This window comes from Alternaria atra (genome assembly GCF_907166805.1).
Source record: "Alternaria atra isolate CS162 genome assembly, contig: 35, whole genome shotgun sequence".
NCBI lineage: Eukaryota > Fungi > Ascomycota > Dothideomycetes > Pleosporales > Pleosporaceae > Alternaria > Alternaria atra.
This window is the reverse complement of record NW_025091334.1, coordinates 885,347-899,907: the sequence shown is the minus strand read 5'-3', so window position 1 is coordinate 899,907 and position 14,561 is coordinate 885,347. Positions and strand designations below refer to the sequence as shown.

The 14,561-nt window shown below is 50.1% G+C and overlaps 4 protein-coding genes across 4 annotated transcripts; 2 read left to right on the top strand and 2 right to left on the bottom strand.

Annotated features, from left to right (window-relative positions):
- Nucleotides 1-30: 30 nt before the first annotated feature.
- On the bottom strand, nt 31-2,342 carry ALTATR162_LOCUS11211 (uncharacterized protein; the record flags this gene model as incomplete). The annotated part of the gene is made up of 3 exons (XM_043318853.1): nt 31-407; nt 459-1,967; nt 2,021-2,342. 3 exons carry the CDS (start codon nt 2,340-2,342, stop codon nt 31-33), a joined length of 2,208 nt encoding a protein of 735 aa, XP_043174788.1.
- A 4,963-nt stretch (nt 2,343-7,305) lies between these two features.
- ALTATR162_LOCUS11210 (uncharacterized protein) lies at nt 7,306-8,688 on the top strand (the record flags this gene model as incomplete). The annotated part of the gene is made up of 1 exon (XM_043318852.1): nt 7,306-8,688. The coding sequence occupies one exon, from the start codon at nt 7,306-7,308 to the stop codon at nt 8,686-8,688; it is 1,383 nt and encodes a 460-aa protein (XP_043174787.1).
- Nucleotides 8,689-9,497: 809 nt separating this feature from the next.
- Nucleotides 9,498-10,893, top strand: ALTATR162_LOCUS11209 (uncharacterized protein; the record flags this gene model as incomplete). Its single annotated transcript, XM_043318851.1, has 4 exons — nt 9,498-9,691; nt 9,752-9,893; nt 10,042-10,481; nt 10,536-10,893. 4 exons carry the CDS (start codon nt 9,498-9,500, stop codon nt 10,891-10,893), a joined length of 1,134 nt encoding a protein of 377 aa, XP_043174786.1.
- Nucleotides 10,894-10,975: 82 nt separating this feature from the next.
- On the bottom strand, nt 10,976-11,924 carry ALTATR162_LOCUS11208 (uncharacterized protein; the record flags this gene model as incomplete). Its single annotated transcript, XM_043318850.1, has 2 exons — nt 10,976-11,768; nt 11,821-11,924. The coding sequence occupies 2 exons, from the start codon at nt 11,922-11,924 to the stop codon at nt 10,976-10,978; spliced, it is 897 nt and encodes a 298-aa protein (XP_043174785.1).
- Nucleotides 11,925-14,561: the final 2,637 nt, after the last annotated feature.

The following is a 14,561-nucleotide window of genomic DNA, read 5'->3' as shown; positions in this document are numbered from 1 at the left end:
TCGCTCTCAGATCAGTTGAGGCTATTGGCTTTAGTATGCGTAGCCGCCATTGTTACCTCGTGGTTGTTGAGGTTGCCATGGGGCGTTGGAGACGTAGCCAGGTGGTTGGTGGTAGCCAACTTCCGGGTCGGGCCCTGGACTGCTGTCACGGCTGATGTTTCGCTCGTGCGTTGGTGTACGGCCGAAAGTGGATGCATCAGCAAGTAGGTGCCCTTGGTCATCTCCAAAGGAGCGACCACCAGGACCGTTGTATGCAGTATTTTGGTCGGCGAGAGGAACACGATCGTAGCCAGCAGTGCGGGGACCGAATGGCGAAGGAAGCGATGTGCGCTTGTACTCTTGGGGATCCATGAGCAACGAGTTTCGTGCGTCGAGAGGGGTAAGGTTGTCGAGGTCGCGGGCTTTCTCTGAAGTGGCTGTTAGATCATGTTGGAGATTACGGGAAGGGCAAGACTTACCAGCTGCCTTTCTCTTCTTGCGGTGGGGGTTCTCCTTGCAGCAGATGATGATCGCGTTGACGGCAATAAGAATAGCAAGAACACCAGTGAGGGAAGCCTGGACGACGACAAGCACAAGACCGGTAACAGTCTTGGTTGTTTGGCTCATACCCAGTTCTTCGACGAAGACCAAAATGCAGACAACCGACAAGACACGAACGATTGAGATGGTGATGTTGATCCAGGTGCTAGACTTGAGTGTGTATGGGCGAGCCCAGAGCAGCATGATGAGGAGAAGTGATTCGACGATGAGTTGACCAGCAGCCTGTGCGAGACCGTGGCCATCTGCTCCAGCGATAACGCAACCACGAGCAAACAGGAAGACGATAGCCGGCACGAAGATCCACCAGTAGCTCTTTTTGTAGTTCTCGTAGAACATGCTGTACTTGCGCCAAATCTCCTTGTCCTCGTAAAGAGCATCGGGCTTTCCCTCCATTTTCTTGAACTTGTCCGCAGTGCTCCAGATCTTCCAGGTGAAGAAAGCCAGGACTCCAGTGAATGCGGCTAGAGTAACACCAGCAAGTGTCTTGACAGCCCATGAGTCACCGTTTTTGAACTGGTAGACACAGTAGAGAACCCAGATGCCATAAAGTAGGAGGATCAAGTTGGTGATAGTCTTGGCCAGAGTCCACCAGTATCGCTTACGGAAGCTAGTCAACTTCTTCGGGAAGCTGCCGAACAGGGCCCAGGTTTCCAGGATGACCTTGAAGAGAAGGATACCGACGGTGATGGCGGCGATGATAATGGCAAAGATAAGCAGCACCGTCATGAAGGCGTTACGGTCAGGAATTGTATACTCCTGGATGAAGCCCTGCATGTTCTTCGCATAGACTATAACCTTGTTGTCGCCATCCTCCTCGGCAGTACCGTTGATGTCCGTATTCAATTCGTCGCGAGCGAATAGGAGGTCGAAGCTGCGCTTAGTCAAGGTCATGTTCTGGTCCACATGTACGAGGGTAGCGTTCTTGAGGAATTCGACACTGCTCTGAGTGAGATTGCCGCCAGTGCTCGCACGGAAGTTGTCGATAGAGTGCTGCATGCCCTCCCAATAGATAAGACCGGTACTGAAGGCGAAGTTCTGGGACCAGCTGCGGTATACACCGGGAACGTCAGCGCTCATCATGCCGTTCAAAGCCATGGCCTGGAACCATCCGATAACGTCGCCGAAGGTGGGACTGGACTGTGGGGCACCAGCATGTCCAGCACCAGCGAGCGAAGCCAGTCCAGTAACGGCCAAGGCAGCTCCGGCAATTCCAGCGGCAATGTATTGTACGCCTGCGGTCGACAGCGACTGTCCGTTACTGACTTGTGAGGTGATACAAGCTAGGTCTTTGCCTCCGTCTATGGCCTTGAGCTGCAACTTGGCTTGACTGTCGATGTCGGGTATGTTGAAGGCGATGCTGGGGATTTGCGACATGATGCTATCGGGAATGCTCTGCTCGCCCTGTGCACCAAAGGTACCCTTGGGAACTGCTATGCGTTAGCGTACATAAGAGCCAGACGCAGCTAGGGCGTGTACGTACCTGGACATAGTTGGTCGACCTTGTACTCGCCAGAGCAAGGATCAAACTCTTTGTTGTACAGCTCTCGACCGTATGCGTTTACGGTGAGTGTTGCCATGACCTTCTGCTCAACCTCGTTGGTGCCGGATACATCAAACTTGACCTTCTTGGTGGAGCGGTCGAATTCGATGTTCAGCTTGTTGACTTTGATGTCACCCGTACCGTCCAAACAGGAGCTGAAGCCGTTGGTCTTGAGGATATCGGCGGCCAGTACGCCCAATGGCGCCGATGCCAGTAATAAGAAGGGTGCGAGCATTGCCGAGTATGTCGCGTGAGGCCGCATTATTGATGTTTTGCGCCCGCGGGCGTTCCGGGAGGGCGACTTTCGATAGCGAGTGAGGGTCGCGGGAGCGATGTGTCGGGGGATGCTCGTATACGTGGGTGGTTGCTGGTAAGCACAGATGCAGTAGACGAAGAAGCAAGCAGTAGATTAAACGGGAGTCGGCCGCAGGTTCAACCTTTCTCGTGCCTGATGAAGACGGGAAACAAAGGCAAACGTCGCAGTGAACGGGCAAATGGATGGAGTGGCGAGCCTGGGAAGAGGGTTTGGAGTCGAGTCGGCAGTTACGAGGGACGCGAATGTGAAACGATTGACGAACGAGCGAGCGATGTTGTTGAAATGAGGACGAGGTGCTGAAGCCGGTATTCTGCCTCTCTTCTGAAACCGTGCGGCAACAGCCAAGGGGGCTCACTCCAATCAGGAAGGGACGCGCGGCGCTAGCCTGGATTAATCCCGCGATGGCGCAGTCGTTGGATCCGACGCTATCGAAGGAAGATGGTTGTTGGGCCGCGTTCGAGAACACGACGGGATGGGGTTGGGGCTGATGTTGGGACTGTCAGGGACTGTCAGGGACTTTTGCGCGAGCTGGGGAACAAGCTGCTTTTTATCCCTTGGCTATCTTGTTGTACTGCGACTACGAGACATACTGCCCTCACATGCAAATACACCACCCACTACTGTCGTATTCATGGCAGCTGAAGAATGCTACCCGTGCAAGGCGAGCCTATCAAACTACCCCGGTCCCACTCGAGACCGTCGCCAAGTCAACCATCGTGTCCTCGTTGGAGAGTTGGACAACTGCGCGACGCTTCATTCCATGCACAAAGTCATTTTTCACTATTCTTAACCCCCTCTTGTGCATGGAGAATCATACAAGTTCATCATCAGAGCGACTTTGGTAGCCTACTCCGATGACCCCATGAACGGTACCTGCGTGGCTGTGCCGCCCCCCGTTGTCGTAAAAATAGATGCTCGGCCACTAGATGAGAATTTGACAACTGCAGCTGCCCAAAGAGACCAAGTGCTGCATTGAAGGATGACGTCCCTTCGTATATTGTAGGCCCGAAATACATTTGTTGCTGCTCAACAGTCTGACTTTGCTTTGTTGTGATTATGAGATCATCCCTTAGGGAGTCAGACATTTGCGACAGTCTATCAAGACGACGCCACCTACTGCCTTTGTGTTCAAGTTATGCGATCGGCAGGTAGCTGGTCGTTGCGCGGTCTAGAAACTGTGCTGGACTTAGAGACCTGCGTGATTAACCTTGGGAGTCGATCATTAGCCCCAGCACCCGACAGCCATCACATCAGCCATAGCCACGCGCCATCGTCGCCTGAACAGGAGACCTACACACCAGCCACCACAGGCGCGCTTCGCCACTCTACAGCCAAGTGCACACACCTCAGCAAGAAACACATTCACTGCTTCTACTGTAAAGTCGCTCCGTAATTATCTCTGCTCATGCAAGCTCGCGGTCTCCGCGATTCGCACATGCTGATGCAATCTCACGTGTAATTTCACATACCCGCCACTATCGCTCCTTCAATAAAACGCTCCAGATTGCATCACTCATCTCCGCTTCGTCAGTCGCAATAATCTCGATGCTGCAAGTATTCCGCACGTAGTAGCAGCAACAATGAGAAGTCTTTCAATGATCTCGAGTTGTGTCTTTGTACAGGACAGATGATGTCATTTGACTCAGCCAGTGAAGACAGACCCAGGCTACGACGGTTGCAGTCCAGAGGGAGGGGTCTTGCCGATTCCAGAGATGTCTCATAGATGGATGTGTGTAAGCAGAAGTTTAAATGTCATGTTCATTCCCTAGTTCGACGAGTTTTCGGGCGGCCTTCGGGCTATCATTCGAGGGGACAAGGCCACCTTTCCCTGCCACAATAGTCAGAGTTCGTGCAGACCACGGCTGCAGTCGCTCCGCACCGCTATCAATATGCGCAATCTGTGTACAAAGCGACAACGAAGCACTAGATGTGCGACGAAGATTAGTACTGTCCATGAGCCAGCAAAGAAAGGTCGTGGAACCGCACTCTCTACGCAATTTGAACTCCAAAGTAGGTAAGATAATAACAGAGCACTGGAAACGGGAGTCTCGCTATACCCAAACACGAACAGGGAGCGAACAACATGAGGGTGGCTCGCGGCAAGGCGAACTGCAATAGATGCACCAAGACTGTAGCCAACAATATGGGCTTGACCACCGATGGCTTGTGCCTCTATAAGGCAGGCAATGTGCTTTGCAGATGCTTCGATAGAGAACGATATGTGTGAAGAATGGCCGTGTCCAGGGCAGTCTGAGAGAAGAAGATGGTAGCCGCGGACATAGGGCACGACAAGATCCCAGTCGTTGCTGTCGGCAAACGCGCTATGGATGAACTGGATGGTAGAGTTACTGTCTTCACTGAGAGATTGATGCGGCAGAAGAGCATCTGAGGCCACCTGTGCGGCTTCCTGCGTCTTGGGTATGGCCATTTGTTGCCTCTATTCTAACTACACTTAATGTCGAGACAAGAGTGGTGAGTTGTAACCAAAAGGTTCTATGACTAAATGGGACGTAGGGAACGGTGGCATAGAGGTGCAACTCCGTCTGGTGATGCATTAAGCCTTGTCACTAGGTGGCGAGCGCAGAGATCATCGTCCCCATTGTCAAAAATTTCAGTCACGTTGGGAAGATGTTATGAGGCCTCGTATCAGACTAATAAGAGAAGCTTCTACTACTGAGTAGAGCGCTGGTCAAGCCTAGTGCCTACGCCGAGTCTTATTCCCGGTATCTTAGGTTCAAGCATTTTGACTTGTTATCCGCTTCCTCTTGAGCTAGAACCGGCTTGTGGTTCCGCTTCTTTTGTTATTGCGCGGCTTAGATCGTTGCAATTAACTTAAAATATACGGTCGTGACTCTCAAGACCAAGGATCAATATATTAGTTCCTCTAGTAAATATAACAGAATCGTCTAGTTATCAGCAGTTTATCCCCCAGCTACCACGGTAAATGCTGTGGTCTCTATGATTTCCGCAAATTCTCTAATCTAGCACATCCGAGTAAGTGGGCTGTGGTTGTAGTCGAAGGCCTTGAGTACCCCAATGAAGTGCGAAGAAGCCCCGAGAAGTACAAAGACATGGAAGATTTGATGGGAGCTGCCGACTATGTCAAACGCTCCTGGCTGTGTCTTTTCGGGATGCTTCTTCGCGTACACCACTGCGCCAGAAATGTAGAAGATTGCCTCCAACATGAACCATCCTCACCCCATCTGCTCGTGTGCTTGTCGAAGGCCGAACTCTGTGAGAGCGTATGTCATAGGTAGAAAACCAGATATTCCAAGCGACAAGAACATAATGGTGCGAAAGTGTGTCCACTCCGGTCTTCGGCAGGTATGTGTCAAGCAGACCAAAGCACACACGGCAGACAGCGTGAATATCTATCACGAAGTGTCAGTGTATAGCCTCGTCTAACACGATCATCACTTAAATACCATAATCAAGTAGAATCTTGTCGTTGATCTCTGGCCATAGAATCCGTTGTACACACCCGGAACCCAGCTACCTGAAATCAGACATAATATACCAAGGAAATCGAGGACCAGCCATTGTTCGTATATGTGTTCCGAATGATTACAGAAAGTGTGGAAAGCGGAAGACAGCCCCAGGCAGGCGGACACGCCGGCGAAGAAAAAACCAAACACAATGGCGTCCTCGAACGACGCGGTCTTGTAACGCGCATACAGGGTATGTCGGAAAACGTAAGCCGAAGCTCCAAACAAGATAAAGCCAAGCAGATGTGTGTAGATATTGACCGTTTGATTGTGGATATACATCAAACTATGTAGCGACTTGGTGTAAGAGTTCGACAAGGGCCGGTAGCCTCGATGAATGTACTCGTTGTCTTGTCGCCACGGTGCCAGGTCTTTGAAGTGAAGCAGTCTGCTAGGCTTGGTGGTTTTGTCCATCTCGAATGACGAAAGGAAGATAAACAGATACGTTCTCTTTGGTGATAGTTTGGGGGTTAAATTTATGGTGTAGAAGTTAGTTACCAGGAGGCTACGAAATATGAAAGGGGTTCATGCGAGACCCCCAAGGTTTTGTGTGGTTACTTGTACGTACAGACGCATAGAATCAGACACAATCTCATACTTCAGGATCAGTCCAAGAAAACGCCAAAGATAGATGAAGGCGCAATAGGGGGAGAGGGTTGGATCATAATCGCGCGTGGGTGTGTATATGCAAGTGCAATCAGAAGTGAGCAGGCTCATCACGGCCTGTCCAGACATCGCCGGATTCAGATTGGAACCCAGTTGAAGCGGCTCAGATGTAATCACCTATGTAAGAAGATGTATAGGTATGCGATCGGACGAAGATTTGCACGTTAAGACTAGTCCAGACATCGCCGGAAATGGAAAGGCGCATGCATGTAGATGTCAGCTGCGCGTACTTATGCGAACCAAAAGCAGATGAGCTATCACAACTGAAATCAGGGTTCGGGGGTAAAGGCGTTAGTGGTTCAACTGTCAAAATTGTGGCAAACTCACACGTGTGGCTGCTTACGGCTTGTATTGCCCCCACACCCAAACTTGAGGATGTGATGCTGGTTCCGGCCTGCAGAACTCCCTGCTCGTGATGAGCTTCCAGTGTATCAGAACGGAAACAACTGACTATAAGTCAATTTCATCAGGCTGATCTTTACAGACTAATGCAAACAAGAAGTTGTCCTTCCCATTAGCTGACAGTTGTTCTAACAGTCACCTATCTTGTTTCAATCATCTTCAATTGGAAGCCACTACAACATTCATCGAGTATTCCGAATATGCGAACTTCGCAATCTTTCCGGAACATTTTCCAACGCTACACCTCCGTGTTCTTCATTGTTTGCTCTAACTTGTTGTCTTCGACGTCTGCCGATGATATCCTTTGCACGACCGAGCCGGACAGATATGTCGGGAACTCGCAAGCCAAGTTCAGCATGACACCGTGGATGGAGAGAGGTATATGCATACGAAGGAGTGGCGAAGGCGCTGTATGCTACCAAACCCTCCTGAAAGTTCTCGACAACCTCATCGAGCTGCGGAAAGCCGAGTATGGCGGAGCTGCAGGAGTCTTAGCTCTACTTCCAACAATCGGTGCGCTTCTTGGGGCACCTACAAACGAAGTCTGGACGCTTCTAACCATATTACCTTTTGGTGGAGCTCTCGCAATGGCCCTTTCGTTCGGCGGTGCCATTATGCCAATCCGTGTGGAGGATTATGAAAACGTCATGAAGAAACGCAACATTGCAATCGGTAGCATCGTCAGCTTCAGGTCGTCTTTCGGGGAATCTAATGGGTCTTCCTTCAGAGACAAACTAGATCTGCTTGATCAAAGGGTTAGTGATCGGATAGCACGATCGAAGCGCATGCGCCCGGGAAAATGGTTCCTTTCCACCGGATTTCTGGCCATGGCATTGCTATTCGTGGGCTCCCAGGCTGCAATGGTAGTAGTAGAGCAGGGTGGGGTGATTCCATGGTGGTGTGGCAGCCGCTGGTGGATGCACTTGTGGTATTTCATGGGTATGATCTCTACCTTGGTACAGCCATCCGAAACAAGAATCGTGCTAATTGTTCTCCTTCAACTAGTCACCCTGACGGCGATATCGGAGAACATCGTACAGCTTCCGTTCCTCAAACAACACAAGCTCTACGTGTCGGGTGTTCCGTACGAGATCGCTTTGAGCGGGGGCCAATCTGTCCTCAACGGCTTACAAAGGGCTCAAAGTGAGCCTGAAAACGTCGGACTAGCCTTGAACCAGTTGTACACGATGCCAGCCGCAAAAGTGTCGGTTTTGGGCTCGACACAATTTACAGAGTCGCAAAATGCTGTGCTTGTCATGGTTTCTGTCGTTGGAAGTGATTCACTAGCGTCCTTTTGGCGTCTATTGAGCAAATCCATCAGTATAGCCGTTTTCATAACAGGCACAGCTATGTTCGCCTCTGTCACACTCGTCTCCCTTCCCATGACTGTTCTAGCCCTCACTCTTGTCCTTAGCGCAGGAGTTTTCGGCCGCGCCATAGCTGGCTGGATGGTTCGCCGAGTTGCAGAAGAGGAACCCATGATCCATGTCATCGTGTCGACGCTTGAGGAAGCACATCAATCAGTGTGCTGTATACTAAAATTGAAGCTAGAAGATGGATCGGATGTCCAGGTAGAGATTGATGGTCATATCTTTGTCAATGGATGCAGAGTGGCAACTCGTTCACGGTGGTATGTTAGCATTCTTGGGGTTTTGGCTAATCCATACAACTTGCTCTTAGCCAACGAGAACCCCTATGCCGCTAATCAACCGCTCATGGTAGATGATCTACCCAAGTAGAGCACTGCTCTTGTCATTCGTTTCATCTCTTTCCTTCTCAGCAGGTTATGTTGGATAGGAGATGTAAGATCGCGGAGGCCGGAGAGCTGCTGTACAAGTCATGGCGGGGTGCATGTTCTTTGATTAACTACTATTCTCTCGTTACGGAGTATGTACCTTGATACCATTCAAATAAACGAAGTTGCACAGTCTTGCATCAAACCCTTGTAAGTCACCTAGGTACCTAGGTACTTTTAGTAACACTACGATTCACAGCATTGGACCATACCAATGATAGACGAATGAGGGACGTGCGATAAGGCAGCAGTTGTGGTGTTACCACAGTATTCGCCAAGACGTGGCTCACTATCATTCTATCCAATCACCCGTTTCGGTTCACTTCCTTCTTCAGCCTTGCTGGTGACTGTATGAGGATTCGCACGAACACGCAGACTCCTAACTGAACCACCCAACGACGTTCGCTCAAGATGTTCATGTGTAACGTATTCTCGTATCTGCGATATTGTGTGCAACCTGGGCTTGAGCGATCGGTATAGCCTAGTGTTGTTAACTTTAGAACTGTAAACCATTGACTGTATGCGGAAGTGGGGTAGATTCATGCATAATCTGCCTGCGTGGAGGACTGCGCGCACTCGACTGGGCAATTGACTGCCTAGTCAAGTCAGTCTACTACAATCATGCTCCCGGGCGACTAAATCACTCACTAATATATCTATACAGTAGACCGCTGCCTACGTGAATTTCTGCCGGTCTCCCGATACGTTCTTCGTCTGCATATCACTACGCACACGCTCGAGGTCTTTTCCACAATGACGACGAAATACTCGGAGCGGCAGCAGCAGCAGTCCGCATCCGCGTTCGACATTGCTGAGTCTCACACAGAATGGGACAAAGAGTGTACAAGCAAACTAAACAACTCTGATGGAGAAAGAGGACGCGGAGTCTTGCAACAGACTCTTCGTATCCTGCCACTCGCCCTGTATCTAAGTGTGAGTATAGTGGTGTACGTATTTCTGTAGCTTCTCCGGTAGCCGCTTGCAACCTTCTAAATCCTCATTTACAGCATTTCTCTTACGCAACTTATCGGCGTGCCATTATACGTTTACAGCAGAGCTGCATATTACTCCTGGATGGCGATGACTAAGAAGCACTTCGGTATCGTCTTGACCACTATGACCTACTGGTGGATACCAGTAGAAGTAGTAGTGAGCGGCGATTCTAGTGTTCGAGGGCAGCTAAAGAAAACTGTAGATGGAAGGCTAGAATGTGAATTTCCGGAGCGAATAGTGCTCATATCGAACCATCAGGTCTGTACCTATGATACCAACATAGAGTAGAGCTGATGTGGTACAGATCTACACTGATTGGATATATCTATGGTGGATTAGCTATACGGCGTCCATGCATGGCCATCTTTTCATCACCCTCAAGGAATCTATCAAATACGTGCCTCTTATTGGCAGCGCTATGAAGTTCTATAGCTTCATATTGTTGTCCCGTCGATGGACCGTAGACAAAATGCGCTTCAAGCATCGATTGGACAAACTTAAGATTGGCTACAACGGACCAAGTTCAGCAAGTCTTACTCCCATGTGGTTGTTGATATTCCCCGAAGGTACAAATGTATCGAAGAACGGGCGGGCTACGAGCCGCAAATGGGCGGATAAACAGGGTATCATGGATATGAGGCACTGTTTGCTTCCACGCAGTACTGGTCTTGCGTTTTGTTTAACAGAGCTAGAGGGCTCGGTTGAGTACTTATACGACTGTATTTTAGCTTATGGAGGCATTCCGTGAGTTGTCTTGTCGTTCTCCTTTCACAAAATTGTCTCGCTAACAAGCTATAGATCCGGCTATTACGGTCAAGATGTGCTTTCACTTCACGGTGCTTACCCGCAAGGACGTCTTCCCACTTCCGTCAACATGCACTGGCGTCGCTTTCGCCTTTCCGATATTCCTATCCACGATGAAATTAGTTTCGAGAAGTGGCTGCTAGCTCGCTGGCGGGAAAAAGATGAACTACTGCAATACTTCCAGGTGAACGGACGTTTTGCAGCAGACACTGATGTGAAAGCGCCTCTAGTTGGCTCCTCTATTGAGACAGAAGTCAAGCCAGTCATTTGGTTCGAGTGGGGCCAGATTTTTGTTCCATTTGCTCTTGCAATCTTACTTGTCAATGTTGCGCTGAAAATAACTTCCTCCTGAGGTCAGAACCGCTGTAGGATGTATCGTGCGGAGAATAAAACTTGGCGGATGTCGCTTTGTATCCCAACTCCTGAGAACTTGTCTACACCGAGGGCCATTTATAGGACATCCATTTCGCCAGAGTCTGATTCCAACCACCGCTTCCAAGCTGAATGTGTACGAATAGATCCATATACTGCTTCCACACAACATCTCGTCCGACCATATAACCCAGTTCCTCGAACGTAAAAGTCGCATTCGGGTTAACAATGCAAAGAACTTCCGGGTGCAACCGAACCTGCAATTCGACCTCGATGATGTCACTGATCATGGCATCGGCATCGCCGTCCATGACAGCTTTGTAAACGGCGTTGTTGTCCTGCACCAACACGATAGTAGCCGCTTTCAGGTTAGCCCGGTCAAAGGCCTCGTTTGTACCTCCAGGGTTAACAGCGACTCTAACACCTGCAGTATCAATAGCTGCCAGAGACGAAAACTTGGCGAGGTCCGCACACCGCACGCATGCGGCCTTGCCCACACGCTGAACTGCAGTGGAAAAGAAGGCCTTCTGTGCACGGGCTAGGGTAATGCTGACGCCACTCATAGCGACATCGAATTTTTGGGCTGCAAGATCCGTTGTGAGGTTCGCCCAGATAGTAGGAACGAACTCAACTGGACGTGAGAGGCCAAGAGAGTTCGAAAGCGACTGCGCCAAGTCGATATCGGCACCGATGTAAGTGGTGTTGATGGTTGGCGTAGCAGGCAGAGCTGTTCGGTTTGTCACTTTGTAGGAGAACGGTTTGTAGTCTCCAGTGGTGCCGACTTTTAGGTAGCCACGCGCCTGGATCTTTTCAAGAATGGAGGTGATGTTGCTGTATGAGGTTGGCACCGAGTAGCTGCGGAAAGTTAGTCTTATAGTCTCTACAGGTAGCTGGGGCAGAGTATCACCTGTGAGAGTACTCAGTGTCGTGCTCGCTCTTCCCTCCTGAGGCAGTGGCAAGAGGGTTGAAGAGCAAGCAAGCTGCAACGAGCACTGAAGTAGGGTTCACCATGGTGGCAGACGTTTGCGGTTGCTGATAACAACTTTGTAATGAATCTCGTTCGAATTCCAGGGAGCCTCCACCTAGTTATACTGATCACCAACGTCCGCAGTGCCAATTTTGAATAGCTCCGACGAAAGCCCGTTCTGGCGCTTTGCGTTTTCTTCTTCAGCCTGTGTAGAGTAGCTGCGATAGTACTAGAAGATGCTTCAATTTGTTGTAGCGCTACAAGATAATTTGCTTTCTATTGTAAGATCGTGGAATAAGATATCAATTGCGTTTGATATGGCGAACATGCCGATGACGGAAGGTTGCCTCGTGAGTTCGGTCCCGCTCGAGGTTGCATCGTGGGACCCGGTAAATACGAGATAAACATCAAGATTGCTGAACATCTTCTCGTTCACTCCGGTATCGCATATTCTAAGGCTTGGTTCGGCCTACTGTACATTACGCTGGGCATGTCCTGGCACCAAGTGGGTCGAACCCCCGGACTCGAACACGCGCTAACTAGGCCTGGAGGCCCGGGAACCAGGAAGATGGGACCACGTGACTGTACCCACGTGTTCTCGTGGATATGTATCAAATGGACTGAGACGTGCAGTTGTTGGAAGCGCAGTGTTTACAACGTACTTTCTCCAAAGCCGTCGAGTCGGGCTGCGCGTACATGTCTGTCGTCGCAGCCGTTCTGTGTTGCTCCTCAAGTGCGGGTTAATGCATGTACGGAAGAGTGTGCGGGGGGCGACCAGGTCGTGTGAATAACTACACCACTTAGGAAGGTGGCGGAGAGAACCATGCTACATCAGCTCTCATTCACTCAGCCATTTTTACTGATACTGTTTTGTTACCTGTTTCCTGATTCATGAATTAATCTTCGTATGATCAGGTTGACAACCTCTTGGGCCTGAAACAGAAAACTAACTAATCTATGTGTCTATCTTATGCCTCGTAGATATGTCTTAATGAGGCCGCCGCCTCTTATTTCTTGTGACTCGAAGACACCCACCTTACCCCAGTAACGTTCTTGCTGTTTATCTTTTTTATGCACTTGTAGGTTCTAGAAGAAAATACGAGATTGAAGATTAATCTACGCTGGCAAGGGCGTGACCACTACCAGTAAATGACCACCCGTCTGTCAACCCCGCTTCTCGCTACCGGCGGCCTGTTGTAGTCAAGCATACATATACATGCAGATAACCTCGTGTAAGTTTCGTAACACATAACAAGTACCACAGCACAGCAATTCATCATTGTAACACTGTTGACATCTTCCTTCTCTGATCATCTGACCTAGGTACGATGTCCACCCTCGCCACACAAAAAGCAACGACCCAAACAGTCCTCGATGCATACAACGCATGGGACATGGAGAAGATACTAGCCTTTCGAGCGCCAGACTGTAAACAACAAGTCCTTCCTGCATCTATGGGGCGACCAAGTATGAGCAACAGCGAATACCGCGAACGCCTCAATCAAATACTGCCGTGCTTCAGGAACTTCACTGTAACGCACACAGAACTTCTGCTTAGGAGACTTGCAAGCGACTGACGTCGCCTTAGGTTACCGTTCACACAGCAGTGCATGATGCGGACGCGCATACGTGTATCATGCATGCGACGAGTACAGCCGAAACTGATATTGGGCCGTATGCAAACGAATACGCGCTGATTTTGCATTTCACCGATGATGGGAAGAAGGTTACCAAATTTTTGGAATATGTAGATTCGGCTTACTCGATGAAATTCTTTGCGGAGCTGGCCGAGGCGGGACTCGGAGTCTAGTGGGATTCTGCGGAATCGTGATTCCAGATAGGCCTAGATTGTTGATATGTAGTGTTCTCTGTGCTTTCCTTCTAATCCTACCGCTTCTCGAAATCACTTCCAGGCTTCCCCGGCGAATGCGTCTGCAAATGATTGTCAAACTCCTTGCCTGAGAACTTGCCCTCGCGAACTTTGTTTTCATTCTTGTGCGCCGCGATGCTGTGTTTGCCGACGCTATCGCCATGGCGGTCTTCAACGGGCTTGGGGACGTCGGAGGCGTAGTCGGACTCGTGGCGGTGCCCTGGTTTGTTGGCATTAGGAGGATCTGGGGACGTGGATGAGGTGGAAGGGGCAGATGAGGTGGAGGGGCTCGGAGAGCCGGAGGAGGCGGTGGTGTAATAGAGAGCTGCGGCGCCGATAGCAGCGGTTGTGGTGAGCCTAGGGGGAGTTAGTACGGTGTGCGTTGTCGGAAGTACGTGAGATAGGAAGGCGTATTTAGCGGGCATTGGGATGCAAGTTGCGGCGCGATGACAGTTTGTCATGGAATCTCGACTACTAACCAAGTCAATCGTGATGATATTTTTAACGTTTCCTTGGTGCGCTGCTCATGGTCCGTCGCATACAGTCTCCTCGCTGCTGAGCATCTGACCTGGCACGGTGCGCGGGATAGAGCTCGTAGCGAAGTTGCCTTTGTGGAAAACATTGTGTAAAAATAAGAGATGGTATTCAGGGCACCAGATCGTTTCTACGAAATACTATCTCGTATTGTGGATTGACAATGGCCGATCTTGGTCGTAGGTATGTATATATGATCTGTTGTTCGCTGCAGGGTGGGCTACGTCATCGGCTTGTTTACGCGCCTGCTTTTTGGAACGACGCGTCTGGGCACGCT